General features: G+C 46.4%; 4 protein-coding genes across 5 annotated transcripts; 2 read left to right on the plus strand and 2 right to left on the minus strand.

The window, feature by feature from the left end:
* The first annotated feature begins 1,211 nt into the window (after positions 1–1,211).
* Positions 1,212–10,523, plus strand: Snx27 (sorting nexin 27). Its single transcript, XM_018036733.2, has 7 exons — positions 1,212–1,616; positions 5,532–5,669; positions 5,752–5,976; positions 6,072–6,382; positions 6,464–6,702; positions 6,774–7,055; positions 7,312–10,523. The coding sequence occupies exons 1-7, from the start codon at positions 1,288–1,290 to the stop codon at positions 7,378–7,380; spliced, it is 1,593 nt and encodes a 530-aa protein (XP_017892222.1). The 5' UTR covers positions 1,212–1,287; the 3' UTR covers positions 7,381–10,523.
* A 101-nt stretch (positions 10,524–10,624) lies between these two features.
* On the plus strand, positions 10,625–20,121 carry LOC108632276 (myogenesis-regulating glycosidase). 2 transcript variants are annotated; one of them, XM_018036731.2, is made up of 11 exons: positions 10,625–11,369; positions 13,629–13,897; positions 13,997–14,212; positions 14,293–14,523; positions 14,604–14,689; positions 16,161–16,366; positions 16,746–16,882; positions 17,376–17,594; positions 17,654–17,764; positions 17,824–18,819; positions 18,878–20,121. In XM_018036731.2, exons 1-11 carry the CDS (start codon positions 11,325–11,327, stop codon positions 19,782–19,784), a joined length of 3,423 nt encoding a protein of 1,140 aa, XP_017892220.1. In that variant the 5' UTR covers positions 10,625–11,324; the 3' UTR covers positions 19,785–20,121. The 2 variants fall into 2 exon arrangements, with proteins under 2 accessions (XP_017892220.1, XP_026675374.1); XM_026819573.1 differs by lacking the exons at positions 10,625–11,369; positions 13,629–13,897; positions 13,997–14,212; ... (2 more) ...; positions 16,161–16,366; positions 16,746–16,882 and adding an exon at positions 16,889–17,305.
* On the minus strand, positions 14,697–16,047 carry LOC108632278 (nucleoside diphosphate kinase homolog 5). Its single transcript, XM_026819574.1, has 5 exons — positions 15,756–16,047; positions 15,281–15,673; positions 15,081–15,219; positions 14,933–15,021; positions 14,697–14,872 (listed from the first exon to the last, which is right to left on the minus strand). Exons 1-5 carry the CDS (start codon positions 15,999–16,001, stop codon positions 14,762–14,764), a joined length of 978 nt encoding a protein of 325 aa, XP_026675375.1. The 5' UTR covers positions 16,002–16,047; the 3' UTR covers positions 14,697–14,761.
* A 10-nt stretch (positions 20,122–20,131) lies between the features above and the next one.
* LOC108632279 (uncharacterized) lies at positions 20,132–22,099 on the minus strand. Its single transcript, XM_026819538.1, has 6 exons — positions 22,028–22,099; positions 21,716–21,948; positions 21,332–21,647; positions 20,956–21,261; positions 20,542–20,886; positions 20,132–20,476 (listed from the first exon to the last, which is right to left on the minus strand). Exons 1-6 carry the CDS (start codon positions 22,097–22,099, stop codon positions 20,132–20,134), a joined length of 1,617 nt encoding a protein of 538 aa, XP_026675339.1.
* Between the last annotated feature and the right edge of the window lie 307 nt (positions 22,100–22,406).

Consider the following 22,406-nt stretch of genomic DNA (forward strand, 5'->3'; position numbering starts at 1 on the left):
GTACATAGTATGTATATGTATGCATGTACGTATCGTATACCATCGTATGTATTACATACATACATATACGCACACGTTCGTCAAGTTGAACCTCCGTGTTCCCAGGATTGCATTGCTAAGAACGTGTTGAAAATACGAAGTGCACGTTTCATTTAATTCAGTGTTTCTTTGATTTTACTCAGTTTCATTCATCCGAACGAGCACGATCTGTGGACACGGAGGTTTCATCTAGTTACAATTTTCTTTGAAGGGAACGAAAATTCCAGTTCGATGTTTCTCATCTCTTTCTCTTTCTCATCGAGGATGAATGTAATGCGTGATTTTATAGCAATTTTTGCGTGCGTGTCTATTCTCCACTGTTCGGTAAACACGGATAAATGCGCAAACGAAAACGAATGAAACCGCATCAGCAGGTACCAAAGTTTCCTTTTGTAAAACATTCGGGCGAGTACGTAACTCGTACTGTAGACCCTTTTAGGATATAATTTCCCTTGCGCATTACCGAAAACCGAGGGTATAAATAAGTTAAACTAATAATCGATTCAACAGTATTATGATCCAGAATTGAATGTTCGCGGATCAACGTTTTCTCTGTTCTTCATTGTATTGTATTCTAATTCTGCATTTCGTAATCGCTAAGTCGCATTGTTCTCTCGATTTAAGATGGACTTTACGAGTAATCGCCAAGTATCCGTTTGGTATTTGTCTGATAGAAAGAAGGAAACTACGAGAGGAAGTCGTGACGCGGAATAAGATTGTAACGAGAGGTCGATATAAAAAGATACGATTATTTTCTGCTGTATAAATTGAACGCGATCCTTGTCGTTTATCCAGTTAACTTTACGAATAAAATGTAAAACGTACTAAGACGTTACGAAGAATAGAGATTTAATCTAAGGAGAGACGAAAAATTGTACATACGAGTGACGTGACTTTAAAGTAACTATCGCACATAAATGTATCTAATAATTATTTAATATATTGCAGATATAAATGGCATTTGTTTCTATCATCTCTGAAACCCTCGAATTATAAATAATTTATTTGTCGCGTAGGCGAAAGGAAATAAAGCAAAAGGATTGCATTTCGAAATTTGAGATCCGTCGACGAACATTGGCGGCAATAATTGATTTGAAAGACGTCCCTCTAACGATGGGTTCCAGAACCGAGTGGAGTAACGGAGCGTAGGTGTAGGAGAGGAGGGTACACGACGAGAGTAGATACAGGGGCGCAGTCTCGCGGTAGATCCTCTAACGAAAGAAGATCAATGGGAGGCCACAGAGTAAGATGGCGGACTGCGAGTCGGAGGTGCAGCGTTTGCCAGCCGCGAGCGAGGACGTAGCAAAGAACGCGAGCGTGACGATGATCACTAACGGACGCGTGCCGCAGCACCCGGTAAACCAGGCGAATCCGATCGGGCAGGGACCGAGGTGCGTCACAATTTACAAAACCGAGACTGGTTTCGGGTTCAATGTACGCGGTCAGGTCAGCGAGGGTGGACAACTAAGAAGCATCAACGGGGAACTGTACGCGCCGCTTCAGCATGTCAGCGCCGTGCTACCCCGGGGTGCTGCCGAGAAAGCCGGCGTGCGAAAAGGCGACCGCATACTCGAAGTGTGAGTACCTCCCGAAACACTTTTTCTTCCAACATTTTTTCGTATCCTTCAGCTCTCCCAGACTTAGCCACCGCTCTCCGTTTTCTCTCTCTCTTTCCGCTGACCACTGCGTGCCTACCTGTCAAACGAGAACCTCCTCTTACCGTTTCTTACGTCTAATTGTAATAGTAGAAAACCATCTCCTACCGGCTACTTTGCGATAACATTTACCAACTCTGTATTCGAACAAAACGCAAACGCCGATCGGAAAGAATTTAGCACTGTTCGCTAGATTCAACGATCAAACTCCTATTACCATTTATTTTTATGCCGATCTTTAAGTTTTATCGATACCATTGCTGGAACTAGTTTCAATCGATTTGACGTTAGGTAAGGTGCCATAAGCTTTCGACGAAGTTTGTGTTTGCGAATACATGATTCCCTCCTTTCATTCCCTTTTGGCAGTGATTTCTAAATCGTGCTTTATCCGCATTTTTTGGAGTATCGTGTTCCGAGAAAGAAACACTTGTACCACAGGTATAAACGAAGAGCTATCGGAATCGTTTGACCTTTCTTCCGGTCGATTTTCGTGTTAATTCGATTTACCGGCGGTAATTAAAACCGTCAGTCCATTTCGATGCAGTGTTATCGTATATGTAGTAAGCGTCGATCACTATATTTCCAAAGAAAACGTACCGCAGTCTCATTCTTTTCGATATCCCATTTTACGTACGCACGTGCTGGCTTCGTTCAAAGTACGTACGTTGTGATAGAACGATTTCTATTACTTGATCCGTCAGACCGATCCCAATTACATGAATCTATTTGTCTGCTATTCGTCGCTAGATACGTTTCATTTATCGTCTCCTTTTTACAGGATCTTAATTATTGAATATTTGAACACGTTTTATATAATAATTCGAATGATATGTCATTAATGGTACACGTGCGAGTCTTGTCACACCGGTAACGAGTAACACTTCCGCCGAGCGTTATCGGTCCTATCCATCGACGTTGATTCCACGAGATCGTCGATCACCGCCAATTCGGTGAATCCCTGTCTTTTTAGTTATTATTACGACAACACCTAAGCTTGTTGTCGACGTGTATGTAATTAACAAATAGAATATGTAATAAATTCTGGACGGATGAAAGATCAACGGAGGGAACTACGCGCTGGAGTTCGTTTTTAAAGAGGTATTAAAATAATTTTCGACGTGAAACAGCTGTCGCTCCGATCCGATTACAGAGCGGAGAGTAAATTACACTCGGGTGTATTTGAATTGCGAATTGATCGTTCCGAAACGTATTCGTGCCGTGTAATTAACGGTGTAATACCGAGAGAGAAGGAGGAAGATGTACGTACGGCGTGCGAGTTCTCTCCGACGATTCTCCCGATCGTGTAACGGTATCGCAAGCTCGTTCGGCTAGTTAATGTTATTCACGCGGTGCATCCTCAAACTTAACGGGAGAAAATTCATGGAATTCGTAGCCTCGTATCCTCGATCGCACCCGAATCTTACTTCTTGTTTGTAATCGTAAACGATTCGTAGAAACCGCGGAGACGAATTATCTCGTTCGCACGCAACGGGTCAACATCCCATCCGACTGGATTGTTAATTGCTTAATTATCATTTGTCGAGATTCTTTCCTCGTTTACGCACGAAACGAAGCTGCCTCAGTTTCATCGGACGAAAGCATCGACATTTCTAAAAGGTTTGCCGTTGTGCGGCTTCTAACAAGTGGTTATACGTATGTCCGGCAATCTCGCGGATGGATTTTTTTAGTCGTCAAGGGCACGATATTAAATTAGAGCGAAATAGTCGCGTTTCGACGACGCGATTACGTGCGCCGAGGAACTCGAAGAAAACCTTAGTGTCTTTTAAACAGAAACTGATAAACGCGTGGTATCTTAACGATAGCGATGAATCAGCTGTGAAGGCATAAATGAATAGCAACCAATGCTAATTCGTCAATGGTTTTGCAGCTATTTCAGGCTCGTTATATTTCGTTCAGAATAAACGACTATCGAACGTACGTATGTCTACAGTATTATCGTAATAGCTACTTTTCAGTTCCCATGGAAACTTGCAGTTTTATTGTTGCTACTCGTACTCTTTGTACCACTGTAATTAGATCTAATCAACGTACGTTCTTTCGCTGATCTCTTTGTACGAAAAGAAGGGACTCTTTTTTAAGTTTCATTTCCCTCCTTCATACTACGTCACGTCTCTTCGTCTTGATCAGGTCAGTGATATTGTCTGTAGTAAAGCGACACTATTTCTTGTTATGACAACCTCTGATAATAACTTATTAATAGATAGCTGACTTTTTCTTGCCGCGAAAGCTGATTATCTTACTTCTGTTTGAGCGTAACGTTCAATTGACATATCGACGTGCTATCTTTAAATGTAAATATGTACCAAAGGTAGACGCTCTCAGGCGGGCGTACGCGACCCGTTTTCGCGTGTCGCTTTTGATATCGGCCTTCACAGAATTCTGTAAATATCAATACGACACCGATGATCATGACGTACCGGTGCTTTCGGGAAAATTGTTACGCGTAACGTTGTTACAGAATCCCCTGTTGCCTCGTCGACGATTCGGTTCGACGGCGTATATCGAGAACGAGATGTTAACGTTCATTCAGCGAATTTACTGCGAGCTGCGAGCTCAGCTTTCTCTTCAATTACGTCCGCGGCTTCGTCGATCAGCGTCCACGAGAGTGTCCATGGTTCCATGAAAGGAAACTTCGAAAATGTCTAGCGCTTGTTCCTATTTCGGAGGTGAATGAACGATTAAACCACGACGAGATAAGAAGAATCATCGCTATCTATTTATCTCCGCGAATCGATGTCCCCTTTTCTTGGAACGCTAATATTGAACATCGACCGGCGCTTTAAATCGTTATCAGAGTCACGCGGGTTTTGTGAGTCATGGTACCTGTTTAAAGGGCCTCAATTGCTGACACACAGTTTGCTAGAGTGTCTCAAATGAAAAAAGACAAAGACGCTCTTAAACTAGACATGCTTTATTGATGAATGACGTAGGATATCCGAGAAATGTTAAAATAAATAAATGTTTAGTCTAGAGAATTTTCTTAATGGGAATTTGAATGATTCCGTATTTTGTAGCAGTCGGTCGATAGCTGTTGCTATTATCTAGTGTCAGAGATTTCGCGACTGCATCGATAAACATTCGGAGCAAATAAAAGACGTGCCTGGAAAAAAGGGTTCGCTGTAAAAATAGAAGTCGGTATTAAAAATAGTCAGTTTGTCGAACGGCAACTTGCGTGAAAAAAGTTGCACGGGACAAAGTTTCTTCTTACCCGATGACTCAGAGGCATTGTACCTAGAGGTGAGTCGCGATTTTGATCCGATTGATACCGAATGAGAACTAAGAGGATCACAAATCAGATATCGTGATGGGAACGTATGTTTTTTTTATCAATAAGGCGCACTCTGGTCAGTTCGGTTCGCTGCGTAATCAAAGATAATAAAATTGTGTCGAGGGGAATCGGAGGCTGATAGGGAAAAGTATAAAGTACGCGAGTTAACGTTCGATTCGAGCGGAGATCGCGAATCGAGACTCGGGAGTCCTGCCTTTTTCCACGGCCACTAAAACTTGTCCTTTCACGCGTGGAATCCCAAGGCGGTCTACATTAAATCTCCTCCTTCGGAAGTCGAAGTTGGCTGACGGATTTTCCGAAAGTAATAAACAAATAATCGTGTATGTTGAATCAAACCGCGGTCTAATCGCTCCCGTTCGCCCGTGGCAATAAAGCCAGCGAGATGTTGACGTGTTACATGACGGCAATCCAATCCGAGTGGCTGGAAAGTCGCAGGCTCTCGCGGTTCAAAACGATCGTTGGGTAAAAGGAAATTCGGGCAGCATCCGTCGATGGCGAAACTACAATACGTTTCGTCTGTGTTACAGAAATAACGTGAACGTCGAGGGGGCGACTCACAAGCAGGTGGTGGATCTGATCAAGTCTGGCGGCGATGTGTTGACGTTGACCGTCATCTCCGTCACGCCGCAGGAAGCTGAGAAACTCGAGCCATTCGAAGATCTAAGGTAGAAACGTCTTTTAATATCAGCCATGGAACAGAGTATCGTGTCGTGAAATTTATCGAGCGATATCGTTGGATTTTCGCAGCTACGCGTCGGTGGACTATAGCGAGAAGCGATCGCTGCCCATTAGCGTGCCGGATTACCATGTACGCGAGAGGAAGCACGAGCGCTACGTAGTCTTCAACGTGCACATGGCAGGCAGACATTTGTGCTCTCGACGTTATCGGGAATTCGCGGCGCTCCATATGGCCCTCAAGAAGGAATTCATCGGATTCAACTTCCCGAAGCTACCAGGCAAATGGCCATTCCAGTACGATATCTATCCTAGCACTCGATATCGATCGGACACACACGGTGTACCGCATGTTCTTCTAATAAATAAATGCCGAATGCTATGACACGCAGATTGAGCGAGCTACAGCTCGACGCTCGGAGACGCGGATTGGAGCAGTATTTGGAGAAGGTTTGCGCGGTGCGAGTGATCGCCGAGAGCGATATCATGCAGGAGTTTCTGGCCGACAGGCTCGAAGAGGACGGGGATCAAGGGCCGGCCGTCGACTTAAAAGTTCTCCTGCCGGATCGCGAGGTCGTCACCGTCACGGTCGCCAAAGCCGCGTCCGCCGCTAACGTTTACGACGCTGTCTGCAGCAGAGTCGGCTTAGACGCGGAAACGGCCAAATACTTTTACCTCTTCGAGATCGTCGAGTACAATTTCGGTGCGTAATTCGATATCGCTCGCTATCTTTGCTTTTGAAACGAAGATATCAGTGTGCGAAATTCTTAATTCGATTTTTCAGAACGGAAATTACAACCCCACGAGCACCCTCACACGTTGTACGTGCAAAACTATTCGACTGCCAGCGTAACGTGCCTCGCGGTCCGAAGGTGGCTCTTTCACCTGAACAGACCGCTGAGCGAGCAGGCGTCGACCTGGATCTTCTGGCAGACGGTGGACGAGGTGAACAGAGGGCACATCACGGCCGGCGAAAGACTGTACCAATTGAAAGCGCTGCAGGACGCGTCGAGGAAACACGAGGTACGCGACGCACGTTTTATTTCTTGGTAACGTCGAAGCTATAGCCGTGCGCGTATTATTTCTGTCCGCAGTACCTGAAGCTGGCGAAGGAGTTGAGCGGCTACGGCGACATCGTGTTCCCGCACTGCGCGTGCGACTCGAGGAAGGAGGGTCACGTCGTTCCTGCTGTCGGTGCAGGTGCGTTCAAGCTGCACGCGGCGAAGGAGGACGGCACTTTGGAGTCTCAGGTCGTCGAGTTCCAATGGAACACCGTCACGCGGTGGGAGGTCGACGACGAGGGAATGGCGTTTTGCTTCCAGTACACGCGTCAGGACAACCGGCCACCGCGTTGGCTCAAGCTCTTCACACCTTACGTAAGTACCTTGTGCCTCTGTCGTTGGTGCTGAAATTATTTCTCTCCATATTCTGAACCTCTAATTTCCGATGACTCATTTTTGATATCGCGCAACTATGCTTCATCCGATGGGTCAACAGTCTGTTTGCTCGAGATGATGCATTTTAAATATTGTCGCGCTGTTTCTTCTTCTCGTTTATACAATTCCTTCTACGGTTTGGTTAAACTGTTCTCGGGTGATTTACGATAGAACGATATTATCATTCTATTCGCAGTACACGTTTCTGTCGGATTGCTTCGATCGAATAGCCGAGGAAGCGAAGTGGGACGATCCAGGAGAATGAGGTAACGCTCCACGTTGAACATGTGTTTTTGGTGCATAATAGCAAAGATGTATCGTTTCACTGGTCTTTACTATATAGCAAGAACATTTCGATTAGGATTACTTTTTTAAGGCGACTCAAAAATCGGTAAAAGCACCCTGATCATATCAAACTCTTGCTTCGATTAGCTCGCGGTGCGTGGCTTCGCGCGGAACCCGTCCGTTCGAACGGCGCATCGTTACGCTTTTTATTTTATTTCGCTTGCTATCCAGAGGAAGTAGTAAATGTATCAGAAAACGCATCGTTGGGCAACTCTACGTCGACGGCACTCGTGTATCATAGATTATGATACTTCAGTTGAAGCGCAGAAAACAAGTAATCGTATTACTCTCCGGATGAGACACTGTCGTCGTATCAGCATAGACGAATCTAGTTGTATCTTTTGGCCTACCGCTCGTCGCGTACAGAACATACGCATCATTTGAATCTCGATTGAATTATTAAATCACACGAGACGTTCCTCTTTACTAGCCTAAATAGATACTGCGAACTTTCGTACTTTTCAATTTGTACTAGTAGACGGACTTAACCAGCAAGTATTATCGCTTAAACTTAAGTGATCGATTTACTTTACGCTAGTTTACACGCGACACCCTTTTCATTTACAAACTATAGCTCGTACCTATACATTTACATGTTCGTAGAATCGTTGCGACGCTTCCATCTCCTGCCATGTCGCTCGCGTAATGCGTAATAAAGGGATGGAGAGAACGAACGTTAGAATCATCTTTTCTGAGACTATATTTTTCCTATCGCGGAGGCAGAGATATGAAAAATGAAAACTGAGATCTGTTCTCTCGTCGATAGTGTGCAAACGATGATCGAACACTCGCGAAACTCGTAGCCGGGTTTAAAACCATTGTTGAATTCCAACGCTTCATTGCCACCTCCACTGAAATACGAGGTACGTTCACGAACTTAAATATCTCGAAGGCGAACGTTAGGATCCTAAATGTTACATGTAAAACGTTGAGAAAGAGACCGGTAGTGCGCCATAAGGACGGGGAAGAACACACAGATTAATACTCATTGTCAGTGACGTTGTTAAGACGGTGATAATAAGAATGAAACAGTTATACATATGTACCTACGCGAGTAAGAACGTTTAGAGCCGGGAGATATCTTGGTCTGATGTCAAGAAACAGCGAGTCTTTCGGAACTCGTTCGTCGTTACATCTTCGTTTCCTCGTCTCATCCGATTCGGTCACGAGAACTCTGTTCCGAACGATTCGCTGGTCCAACAAGGAGAGAGAAGCCTCGGCAGATAATAATTATAATAATTATAGAGATAGATGTATAATTATCGTTAATGTTTTTAAACTTTATTCGAAATGAATCCGTGTGTGATTTTGAAGCAGGAGTGGCCGGGCGGTTGAGAACGAGTCGGAGTTAACGTTTGGTAGTAGTATTAAGAACGCGCGATCGGCGCGCCGTAAGAGCGACGAGTACCTTTTTTTTTATTTAAATACATATTATTCGAATACGCAGTATTCCGTTGACCGACGAACACGAAAGATCTCGTCGCTCTCACGCCTCGCCACGCGCCGATCCGCCACAGAACACCGAACTATCTAATTAGGATTAGATACACGTTAAAAAGTATCTGAGAAACAGATCTGCTTGTATCCGTTCCACGTATCGAGCAGTTGAAAACGGAAGACAAATATCGTCCTCTCAATAATCGTATACACATGTATCCGTGGGAAACGATGAGACACGCTCTCTGCACGGGGACGAAGGTGGGCCTTCGGTTTCTCAGCTCGAATCGTATCTTCGTCAATACGATCTATCATCGGAACGATACACCCCCCCATTTTTCTCCGGATTCGAACGACACTTCCGTACAATATTTTCTACTTTAAGTTTACGGCGAGCAAAATCGGAACGCACTAAGTATCGAGCAAGTATTATAAAATGCCATAGATAGATTGTAGCCGAAGGTCGCATCGATTGGCAGAAAACCGTTGTAAGATTCTCATGTGTCTTTTTGTGATGTAGGTATTATTCCATTAATCGATGAAGTAATTACATAAATAATTACTATGCGAAGTCTCTCGGCCGATTTAGCGTGATTCAGAGTGAACGCGCGATATTTTTTGACGACGTTCTATCGTCGTCGTGTTAACTAGATGATCAATGGTAAGATATTTTCGAAGAGAAATTAGAGATACGTAATTATGTATAGTAACAGGAGGAGGGAATAAGTATGTACGTCCAAGCCGTGTCGCTCCGATGCGCCAGTTTTTAAAATTCTTAAACGATTTGTCCGCTAAATTTTATCGACGTTTGTTACCGCGTACACTTATTTATATCGCATTCGGACGGTTCATTTCGTTTAGGCGCAAAATATACTTATTTATTGCGGGCCAATAGTATTTTTGTATCGGAAGCAAGTTTATCCGTTTGTTAGTTCACAGCCCTTCCACGCGATGCGGTTTTTTGGCCGGTTCGGTAATTTCATCGAATCGATAATACCGAAAGCAGCGTTCACACATGTATGACATTATGTATCTATAATATATACAAGACCAATAATTGAGATAGAGAATGAATCATTCGTCGTAATGTGAAACAAGCTATTACAGTAAATGCTATTTCACACTATAACTTCTTTCACACTGAAACCATTAATTTGGAAGTTAGGAATGTGTAATGAAAATTGAAAAATATTTGGACGCTGCTTTCGGTTATTATCGATTCGGTGAAATTACCGAATCGATCAAAAAACCGCATCGTGTGAAAGGACTGTAAGAGAAACGAGTACAGCGTGTATAATTATTGATTACTTCATGTCGTGAGCACGTTAAAAAAAACCTGTCGAATTGGATGACGAATTATAGCTAGTTTAATTTAATTATCGTTACGGTAAGATCATATCATTACGATTAACTCCTTAGGCGTTAATTAAACTATTGTCTATAATCGTAGCCTGTAATGAGAAATGCTCCAATTGAAACGTCGTTATCGTTGCCGTGTAATATCAGTTGGAATTTTATTGTAAAACTGATATTTCGGATTAGCGTTTGGCATTATTCGATTTGTTTTACGAGTCATCTTATTAAGAATCGGGGGAAAATAAAACAAACTGCAGAGAACACAATAAATTCCTTCTATTCTTTTTGCTCCTGTCTAGGCAAATCCTGGCGATCCTTACGCGACATAACTCCACTTCTATAATTTAACAGATTTCATGTTGCGCCGCATAATATCGCTTACGTAATAAATTGTTTCGCGATTTTGCGCAGCGTACGTCCAGTTTTCGAATATTGCACGTTCCACAGTTCCGGAATGCATTCGCTATTCGGAAACGTATCGCGTCTCTCGTTTCGAATCGATACTCATAAATACGTTCAAATAATTGTTATCCGCGTTCGAAAAATGATACTTCTGTTAATGAGTAAAAATCGTGTTTGTAGAGATGAACGTGACGATAGTTTCGCGAGAAATCATCGTCTGTGGCAGAACTCCGTTCTCCGGAAGATGAGAAGCCGTGTAGTTACCGGTGTCTGCGATCGGATGAACACCGAGGCGTAAACACGTTTGCACACGCGCTCCGATTTGGTCGCTCGCAGGATTTATCGATATCGTTCGTCCGTGGGCGGAAAAGAGGGACATATCTATTGCACGTACACAAGCACGAATGTGCGGTCTCTTTGTCTCTCTATGTGTAATTGTCAGCGAGCGAACACGAGCGTATAAGTATATGCAGACTGTGCATGTGTGGTCCGCGTTACCGATACATCGAACGCGGTCTCGGAAGATATCGCTAAGTGGTTCCCGATGCCGATATAAGGAACTGAAGATCAGTCTAAAACTACCTGTCCACGAAGGTGGAGGCTCTCTCGCCTAATCTCCGTCCGCGGTTAAATAATTGTAAACTGAGTCGAGAAGATCGGTTTTAAATAATGGAGAGACTGAAGAGGAAGCGGAAGAGGTCCACCGGGCAGAAGGTAAGTAATCGATTTTACTTTTCGTTCTCTACTCTCTTCGATCGTTTGTTTGACGATCGTTCGCGGGATTCGAGGAGATCGATAACAGTTTTCCGGTAAAAACGCGGCTAGCTTTTCCAGTGATAAGAAGTCGAGTCGTTTCTGTAACTTCAGTCACGTTCTATTATTTACCGTACTATCAACCGTTTGCAATAACTTTCGTTCAGAAAACTTCGGCTAAACCGGTTGACGTTTTTCCTTGTACGAAACTATGTTTCACGTTAGACGAACGTACGCGACTTCGAAATTAAGTAGTAAAAATTCAGTGGAAATTATTTGCGGCAACAAATCGAAGTGTTATACAACTTTAACGCTGTTCTATCGCCTCGATGTACACCATCGTTTTTAAAGTAGCCTCGGATCGAGCCGAACGGTATCAATCTTCGTTGAATAAGTAGGTACGTACTTGACAGTGGTCTGCAAAATGCGAGAAAATTAGATAGGCATCGCTTACATCGAAAAGCGTGAAACTATTTGACGTCAAAGGATTCGTTCATCTTTTTCCTATTTCTAAGAAATCGGCGTTAAACACTATAAACGCGTATAATTATTGCAGTTAATAGCTTATTTATTCATCGTCTTTCGCCTCGCCCGTCCGATTCACGAAGATATCAGTTACCGCGTGACTCGTCCAGCCGCGAGCCAACTTGAACTCTGTGCTTGTTAACACTAAACCTACCAGAGCGGCGAATCACCACTTTTGAGATTATTTTTTATTATATTATTTAATTATTACATGATAATTATTTTCTGTCTTATTGTCTATGTTAAATTCTGTATTATCTATAATCAACTGGAAAAGAAAGAAAAAGAAACGACCACCAGAATTTCGGTAGAAATAGGAATATATAAAATATCGGTAGGTTTAGTATTAAAATCGTACATCGAAGGAACATTGAACAAACTCTGATTTTTTTCTGAATCGAATCCGAAACAGATTTTTTCCGAATCGAGCCCCACTGTGAAAAACTGATTTCGCGGTACGGAAATACAGCGATATTTTTTACAGTTAAAATATGAAAGCGAGGAAAAGCGAAGAACTCGTCGCGACATTTCCTTTCGAAGTCGAAAGTCATCTTTTTACTGCTATTAACCCGATTTCATGTTTCCACGCGCGAACGGATCGACCAGGGGAATGAGATCATCGAGAATCATTTTCTCATTCGTTTCGCGAGAGATGCGAAGTCTTTAAGATTCGAACGAAACAACGACCAGCGTACAAAAGACGCGTTATTCATTCAGACAGTTCTTTTGAACCTTTAATGCTTTTTTAATTGCGATTTCGTTCGGTAACAAGCACAGCATTCTATACACGAGAACGCTTTAGTTAAACTCTATACTAATTGAAATTTAATTGGGACAGTCTCACTGTTTGCGAAATGAGCAATGGTCGTTTTAATCGGGAACGATAACGAGGGCCGAACTAGGACTACGAATACGACTTGTTAGCAGATTTAAATGAACGCGCACGATCTTTGCACAGTTCTTTTAATCGGTCTATTGTCCCGTTCTGTTTGGGATCGTGTCCGTTGCACCGTCGACCGTAAACAAGATACGGTCCCCTTGATAATACCGACGTCTACCATGGCTCGCAAATATATTTGCGAACAAATGCAACACGCAAATCCCCGATTTACCATGCCGCGTTCACTCCCTGTGTGCTCCGAGCTTAATATTTGCCCTTACCAAACATGCGATTAGGTTTTGTTCAAACTTATCGTTTGCTCAACGTTATCCATGACAATCGCCTCTACGCTACGAAGGCTGAAGAGTTTGAAATTCGATTCGAAATCAGGAACAGAAAAACACGATACACGGCGCGCGTGACTAGCAGACACCGTCGACTTACGTTACGTAATTCCGACACACAGAATCCTGTGCATGTCAAACGTCGTATCACTGCATGCAATGATTAATCGAGTACAAATACCGTAATCTGATTCATTGTTAACCAGCTCGTCCGAGTGGCTGATTACGCGATCAACAGATCCCAGTCGCGATGTTTAAATCCGTTTTTACACAGAGACGTTTCAGCCGGTTCCCGTTCGGTGGGTTTTCTCCGCCGTAAACCATTGAACTTGACTGGTCGCGATCTTCCTCGGGTTTAATTCGACGGAACGTAACTTTAATCAAGCTTAACTGACCAGCTCCTACTTTTCTCGATCGCCCCTCTTCTCTTCTTCCGTCCTGTCTCTCTCCGTCCTTGTTCCGTTTGCGCAGAAAGTATTACTCTCCATCGTCGATCCCTGGGACGTCAGAGTGGCCAGTGTCGACCCAGTCGGACTGGCAGAACGACGAGGTGTCTCTTTGTCGATTCTACCGTCCGCGTCTCGACAAAACGGGAACAGTGGCCAGGAGTCCGTGTCTCCCGGTAGATTAGTAAGGATCCCCTCGCCTTGGTACAAACCCGCTCACAGCGTCGTTCTAGATCCTCACTCGAACGTAGAAACGAGCACCGCTGGTTGGGTGGATCCTTGGCAATCTTCCAGGTAATAAATCTACTCCCGTTGAACGGTAGAACTTGGACGAACTCGGTACCAGCGAAGAGGTCTGGTTCCTCGAAACGTAACGCCCGCCGTTTGTCGAAGGTCGTTGAGCGCACGTTCCTCCTCGCCGAGGACGTCGGAGGAACCGAAGAGGGTAGAGAACGACGAGAGGAGGAGAAACGGGGACGAGCGAACAATTCCAGCCGGCAATGGATTAATCAACGCGACAGTGCCGGAAATCACGTGCGACGATTTCGATCACGGGCAGAGCGCTGGAACGGCTGCAAGAGTGCGTTTCGTGAACGAGGAACGTCCTAGGTAGAACGCAATCGCGATTCACGTTCGCGATCGATTTCTCAGCGAAACGGGGAAAGGATGAGTTGATCTTTTCGGTGCAGGAGCTCTACTTGGGAGTCAGAAGTAAATCATCGTCGACCATATTTGCCCAGCGTGAATTATTTGCGGAATTCTGACTCGACGCAAGACGAACGTACGGAGCAAGGGAACTCCGTGGTGGACGACGTGGGGAACGTTCAGGAGAAGCGTTGCAAATTGGGGGAAACTCTCGGCCACGGGTTCTTCGAGGACGAACAACTGGTGAACGTCGTGCAGAATTTAGTCACCTCAAGGTATCGCGAGTCCTCGAAATCTCACTTCCATTGACAGAGGAATAAATGAAATTGTATCGACAGGCGCGTTGTGTTCGAAGGTACAGTCCTGTTTTGACGAGTGGCACGCACAGGAGAAGGACGCCATGCCGACTACGCGAATTTCAGAGGGAAGCGAACACAGTAGGTGAGAAAACAGTATTCGGTTTATTTAAGAAATTGTACGAAAAAGTGTAAAAGAAAGAGAGGGAAACGATGTTTACGTGGGAATCATTGCTAGCTCGTGAGGCAATTTCGGTTTATTAGGGTTGTTCATTATCAGCCAGTTGGCCAGCCACAGGACAGGATCCGCGGGCTTCATTTTGCAACACTGTCAAATAAGATAATCGCGAAGCGTGCATAATTTGAGAGAACGAATTACGTGTATTACCATCGACAATGCTTCCACGAGGACGGGATTGATCACCTCCCACAGAAAATCAGACGCAGCTTCGTTCTTCAACAACGGCTCGATCACGACTGAAACAGACGAACCAGTTTCATAATTCCGTTCGCCTTGAACTCTATAAATGTCGTACGTTCAGGAAAGAAGAAATGAATCTCTCTCTCAGCCTCTTCCCGCGAATTGCTCCCGTGAACGGCGTTCTTAAAATCCTCGCCTCTCCTCCCGTACTTCGCTCTTATGCTGTCGGGATAATACAACCGGGCTTCCGCGACCTGTTTCAAAATATTACCAAAGTTCCGTTCGTTTCTATCGTGGTAGATTCGTACGAATTACTTTCGTCGGTCCCATGACTAATCTCCATTCCTGTATCGCGTGCCGCTTCGCCAGAACGTGAACGATCACGGGACCGGAGGCCATGTAGGCGACGAGATGCGCGAAGTTCATCTGCCCGTACTTATCTGAGTAGAACTCGGAGACCTGTTCCGGTGTCAGTTGTAGCCATCGGGTCTGATAGATCTCGAAACCTTCTTCGAACACGCGTCGCTCGATCTGCTTCCTGTAAATCATCGCCTCCGGCTTTATGATCATCAACGTGCACTCTATGTCCGGTCTGTCTTCGATCTCCTCCTCCTCGACGCACGGCTCGAACCTAAACACCGGTGGCTTCCAGTGGACTTCCTCGGCCTCTCCGAGACACTCGCACTCGCGAGGACTCACGAACTTGTACTGTTTCACGAATAAAATTTTCTTATCCAATAAAAGACGTGTACGCGACGACCGAGGATATACATGATTATTTTCGAATTACAATTTTCTCGGAACTCCCGTAACTGTCCACGCTGGATCCCTTTGGCGAACAGCAGACCGTGATTCCAAGGTCGGACTGCGAAGAATCGACGGGCTCCCACACGTCCTTATCCGAAATCTTGTCGCAGGGCGCCGGTTCGGCTATGTCTTGCCCGGGACGATAAAGCTTTGGACATTTTCGGAAAAGCGTCACAGTCTTCGGGTCATCCTTGTCACCGGTCTTCTCGTTCTCCGGACAGTCGCACATCTTTTCGGATTATTAGACGATTTCTCGTAATGAGATCAATGCGCAGGTTAACGTGTAAACGCGATTTTGACAATTGTAACGAAAGACAAAAAGACATCGACGACGATGGTACCGAAACGCGCGAACAATGTGAATGGAACGAAGGGAACGATTTTTCAGACGCCTCGAAAGAGCCGAGAGGTAACGCACCTGTTGCACGTGCAATTACGGATTCCACGGAAATTGCGAACGACGGGAAAACGGAACAACAAGCGAGGCGCCCCGAGGAGACCGCGAAATTCTCCGCGGCGCGAATACGCAAAACGAGCATCTCGATGCCCGGTAATCTGGACGAGATGGAGAATCTACGTATCGACAGGCAGAAGGTAAAAGATCGTAGACGGTGTAGTAGTAGTAGTAGTAGTAGTAGGAGGAGGAAGAATTCGCGATTCGTTTATCGAGTACTGAATACATAATCGTTCGGCCATGAAAAAACACGATTTCTCAGCGATTACATAATGTTTACGTGTATCAACCTGAGATACGTGAGATCGTGTGTGTAGCGAGTAGGCAACTGTCTACAGCGTAGTGTCGTTCGTCGCTTCGCGTCGCGTAGTGGTTTTAATAGCCGTTCGATTTGATCTTGCGTAAAATCGAGCGCAGACTGTGAAAACTTCGAGCGTCTCAATTTTCGCTCGGCGATCGAAGACAGAAAAATTCATTGGATTCCATGCCGCGGGTAATACGAATGAGGTACTTTGGCAGGGAACCGCCTCGAAATTCACGAGATCGGAGAGCGAGGAGAGCAGCAGCGTGACGTTCAGCAACAGCGGTTCCACGCCCAATGGAAGTCCGCTCGGTTCGGAAACCGAGGAAGAAGCGAACGACGAAGAGCTGGCCAAGTAAGTCCTTCTCCCGTCCGCGGTTTAAAAATAGGAAATAACAAAAACGGGACTCGAACCGTCGATATCGTCCGTTCTACGGAGAGTCGTACGCGCGGTGGATCATACGACCTTCTCTACCCGTATCGGTACCGGGTTATCGCGCTCTGCTCGCCAGTCTCGCTATCGTTTAAACCGAGCCCAGTCGGTGTTGACCGCTATAAGTTTCCTGCGTCGTATCCTTCCCGTGAGAAAACACGTTTCTGCATAATTAGCGTCTGCGTCGCATCGCGAGACACGAACGTTTCCCCAAAAGATGTACCGTTCGGATTCCCGTCGTTAATGATCCGTAGACGTCAGTGTTCGAGTCAGTTCTGACGGTCTCGATTAAAGTCCAAACATGATCCCGCGATACGATATTGGGAACGCCATGTCTCTCCAGAGGTAAGCGACGTGGAGAATGGTGCTTTCCCCGTGATTCGTCAAAAGTACATTTCGTGTCGCACGCATACAGAGTACCGTTGCAAGCACCTCCGCGAAGGAAGAGCAGAGTCGTGTCCCCGATGGTAAACCAGAAGCTGGGGAACGACCCGATGGAGCTCTCGGGGGGTCAGAGCGTGAACTCGACGATAACGAGCGTCAACAGCATCAGCAGTCTGCTCAAGGAGAAGCTACAGCTGTCCATACCGCACGCACTGCGCAGCAGTAAAAAGAGGCAAAATGCCGATTACCGGTGAGTACCTGCACGATTAGTGCTCCGGTTCCCTTTCGTAACTCGATCACTGCTCCCAGACTTCGGGCTTTCGTCGGGATGCTGTTCCTCTGCGTGGTCTTCCTCGTGGGGTTCGCCCACATTTATTACACGCAACACGTTCTTCAGCGTGCTTATTTCGATAAGTTCAGGTGAGTGTTGAAACTTCGACGTTTCGAAGCGAGAGACAAGTTCGGGATCGTTTGTACAGGTTCAACAAGAACGAGAGGGTGATGCACGTGTACAGCAGCACCGGGGCCGAGGTGATCGCGGCGCGACTCGGAGAAGGGATAGCCGCGGACACGGGCGTCTTCCCGTGCCTGCCTCACCATCAGAAACAGGACTCCGTCTGCCTCGAATGGCTTCAACAGGCTCGCTTGTACCTCGGCCACACTCAACATCCAGACATGCACTGCTATCACGTCACTTGGCAGAGTCTCAGCCCTTATTACAACCCGCAAGATTGCTTCGACTGGTCCCCGAAGAGGGGCCATTGGTACGGCGGAGGTCAGGTTCAGAACATGCCGTATCCTCTCGAGCGCGGACGTCTCGAGTCGAGTCCGTTCATCACCGGTGACATCACCAAACATCCTTTCGGCAACGTTCTCAAGAGATACTTCTTGAATTCGAAGGGCGCCACGATACTGATCGACCCGGAAACGCCCCTATACGTGTCGATCAACGTGAACAGGAGCAACAACTTCTGTCTGCAAGCGAAGCACGACTCCTTCGCGTACATCAATCACAGGACGCCGTTGCCGCAGCTGAATTACACGATCTGCGCGACGGACAACATGAAGCATTTGCACTCCTCCATGGCCGAGAAGTCCTTGTGGGACGGTCTGAAGCCGAACGAGCTTCAAGCGGTTCATTCGTTGCTCTCGGAGCCGGTCTGGCAGATCTCTCCGACCAGCGAAGCCGCGGTCTACAATTATACCGAAGACGTGATAGCTCTGGGCTTCTTACGGCAAGGCCACGTTCTGTTGAGCGAGGAGTGGCAACCCAGCCCGGGCGATTTCATCCTGGACGAAGAACGGTTCCCGCGAATGGAGGAGACGATCAACATCATCCACCGTCGAGGGTTCAGGATCGTGTTCTCCATCCAGCCGTTCATATCCACGGAATCCGTGAACTTCCGAGACGCTGTCACGAACCGATTGCTAATATCCGAGAGAGGAAGCGATCCGAGGATACCGGCTCTGACGAGGTAAACCGAACGCTCGTTCATCTCGCGTTTCAGTTGCAATAATAAATTCCGTCCGCAGGTATAAACAGAGTAACAGCGTCGGCGTGCTGGATATTACCAATAACAAAACTTTGCCTTGGCTCCAGTCCAAACTCGAGAGCTTGATCATGAAATACCACGTGGACTCGTTCTATCTTGATTTAGGCACGGCGCAAGACGTGCCGCACTATTACAAGTGCGAGCAGCCGCTGACCAATCCTGACCATTACAAGACGATATTCACGAAATCGATCCTGGGATCCGTGCCAGTGATCGGCGTCTCGGGCGCGATTTCCAGACCCAGACCACCGGTCTTCGTCTCCCTTCCGGCCTTCCCTTCCTCTTGGAAAGCCATCAAGACGGTGATCCCGACGGTCTTGACTTACGGCATGATCGGCTACCCGTTCATCATGCCGGGCGCCGTCGGCGGCGACGTGGCACTCCCCATGTCCGACAATAATCCCGATAACGACTTCGAGGTGAGCCTACCGGACAAAGAGTTGTACATCCGATGGCTGCAACTCTCGACGTTTCTGCCGGTGATACGGTTCACTCATCTACCCAGCAAATACTCGGACGAGTCCGTGTTGGACATAGCCAAGAGGCTGACCACGTTGCGTCAGAAAACAGTGACGCCGTTGCTGAAGAAATACGCGAAGGAGACGCTCGACACCGGCCTGCCGATAATACGTCCGTTGTGGATGCTGGACCCGGCGGACCCAGCATGCCACGTGGTCGTCGACGAGTTTTCCGTGGGAGAGGAACTCATAGTAGCACCGGTTCTCTATTCCGGAAGCAGGCAGAGAGAGATTTATCTGCCCGCGGGAGTATGGAGAGACGGGATCGACGGGAGTCTCAGGAAAGGGTCCAGGTGGATTCACAATTATCGGGTGGCCGAAGACAAGGTCGCGTACTTCGTCAAGATGCCGGACAACACGAGATTTTGATCTCGCGTAGATCTGTATATATTTCGGAGATTCGAAGCGTTTGGAAGAAATTAGGATCGGGAAGTCCGATCGATTTTATGGACGATCGTTTCAACGTCAGCAAGTATTTTAGTATGTTTATAGAGAGAAAATATATTTATTTTATCTTATATCGTGCGTGCATACTTGTGTGTGGTGTCGAACGAGATTGGATAGTAATTAACTATGAGACGTACGAGGAATTTACTTTCCGACGTACATGTATGTACATACATATATGCGTGTATACAGCCTCGAATCGTTTATTCGACGATGTTCAACTGTACAATCACGATAAATTGCCACGATTTGTTGGAAATTCGAGATGTTCAAGAGATGCTTCCTAAATTCTGTTTCTCCTCGTATTGCTGTTGCTGCCTGTCCTCGATCCGCTGCTCGACCGCAGCCGAGTGCGACTGAAACGCGGACATCGATTGCCTCGGCGAGTACGTGTCCAAAAACTTTTGAATTTTCACCAGTTCCCTCAGCTCGTTCTGAATATGATTCATACGCTCCCACCTGAGATCCTTCAGATGCTTTATATAATCTACGTTCAATTTCGACTGGCTCAACAGATCCTCGGCGCTCGGTTCGCACAGATCGCTCTGCAACGCACGCCTTATTTCTATGTAAATGCCTTGCTCCGTCGTTAATCCTCGATTCGAATCCGCGTTCTGAAATTTCATCAGAATGAACGAGTCTTATTTCTCGTAATGATTAACTGAGGATCGAGCGAGACCTTTTGCTGATCCGACGAAGACGAAAGCTTTTTGTTGAGGACTTTGTCGATGAGACCGAGAATGTAACTTTTAGTGGTGTGGAGATCCACGTCGAGATCGCCACCCGCGTAAATGTTCTTCCTGTGGGACGTTTCTTGTTCCTCGTCTTTCACGGCCAGGTCGGACAACGAGTCGTCTCTGACTTCTTCCCTGTTGCCCGCCGGTTCCTTATCCGGCCTGCAAGGAGAGTTCTCAGTCTGTCGAGTCGATCGTTGACTCGGTTTCACCAATCGATTCTCCGTTTCCTTCGGCAAACTCTCTTCGTCTTTCGGAAACTCGCTCGGATCGATAATCTCACTTTTGAGCTTTGACGGCAGAGAGAAAAGAAGATTGATAAGAGATTCCTTCTTAAACTAGAGGAAGAGGTCTCTCACCGAATCCTCGTTTTTTATCCTCGACGAGGAGTGCGCGCTGCACGTTTTTAAGATCGAGTGTCGATTCGGCGAATTCTCAGCCTTCTTCCGCGCTTGCTTCTTTTTCTCTTCCTCGAAGTCGAATCTCAATCGGCCTCTGGTGTACAAGCAGTCGTCGTCCTCGTAGTCACCCAACTCGTATCTCTCGTTCAACTTGTTCATAGCGTCGACCTGCTGTCTCGGCTTCAGGATCTGTTCCCTCTTCTGCTGCGTATACTTGTCCCCGTCGCGATCCATTTCCACGGCCCCTGTGATTCCTGACATTATCTGTGTTTTACAAACGCGCGTTAGTCCTCGCGAAGTCTATTAAAAGACGAGAGAGCAGAAACTGTGTTACTTGATCGTTTCTCCAACCATCTTTCCTGTTCCTCACGGAACGCGGATATTCGTAGCTGGTGTCGTTCGCACTCGAGTGCAATATGCTCTTCATGATAGAGAGCGTCGGATCCTGTTCGTTCCTGCATTGTCGTCGATGACTACTCGTCTGTCTCTTCCTCGAATGATGATGACCGTACGCAGGGTGGCCGCATTGCGACACCCGACAAAGCCTCGGCGACAGCTGATAGCTCTGCGATTTCTTGAACGGCCGACTCGTCGGATCTATCAAAAAGTCTTCGTATTCGTTCAAAACCGCATCCATGTTTTTCGGATAGCTAGGCGAAAGGAATCGTTCTGACTTCGTCGCCTCTATTTCATTATTAAACGCGTTTCTTTTTATTACTTCGTTCTCCCGATCGAGTACTTTATCGTCTCGGGCGGGCAGTGGCAGGAGGGACAGTGCTGCAGCTGATCCTTCGCTCTTCTCGAGCGCCTTCTCCCCAGCTCCGGTGATTCGAACTCATAACACAATTGATTGCACTTGGAGCAACACTTGTGCTCCAGATCGTGATACGACTCCGCCTGTTTCCGGCGAACGTCCTGATACTTTTGCGCCGTGTAATGATCTTCGGATTCCTACAAACACAGACACGTGTCTCCTCTAAATCGACCACCCGCGGCTTTTGCCACGTCCTATGAATGAATGACACCTAACCGTTTCCGTGTCCTGTCGTTCCATAATTTTGGTGTCGTCAGAATCTTCTGTGGAATTCGCACCGTTCCACATCCCGGACAATCCGGAGTCCACGAGATCCGAATTGACCTTCGTTCATAATAAGTTCGGCTATACGGTCTGACGTTTCTCTTCCATCGAAGGGAATCAGCGAGGGGCAAAGCCGAGAGAAACGTATGAAAACGTATGAAGCCTCGGCTGTTACCCGGTATATAAGTATTTCAAATTGAAACCTGTCGGTTTAACGCGCGATCCAGAAAAAAATTGAATCTCGAATCTCAATTGACAGGGTTGGCTCTGGAAGTTCTGAGCGCATTCGGTATGCACATCGAAGCGTAGGTCGGTTTAAGGATGTATTGGC

The sequence above is a fragment of the Ceratina calcarata genome, unplaced genomic scaffold, assembly GCF_001652005.2.
Source record: "Ceratina calcarata isolate Rehan_Ccalc_2016 unplaced genomic scaffold, ASM165200v1 scaffold153.2, whole genome shotgun sequence".
Lineage (NCBI taxonomy): Eukaryota > Metazoa > Arthropoda > Insecta > Hymenoptera > Apidae > Ceratina > Ceratina calcarata.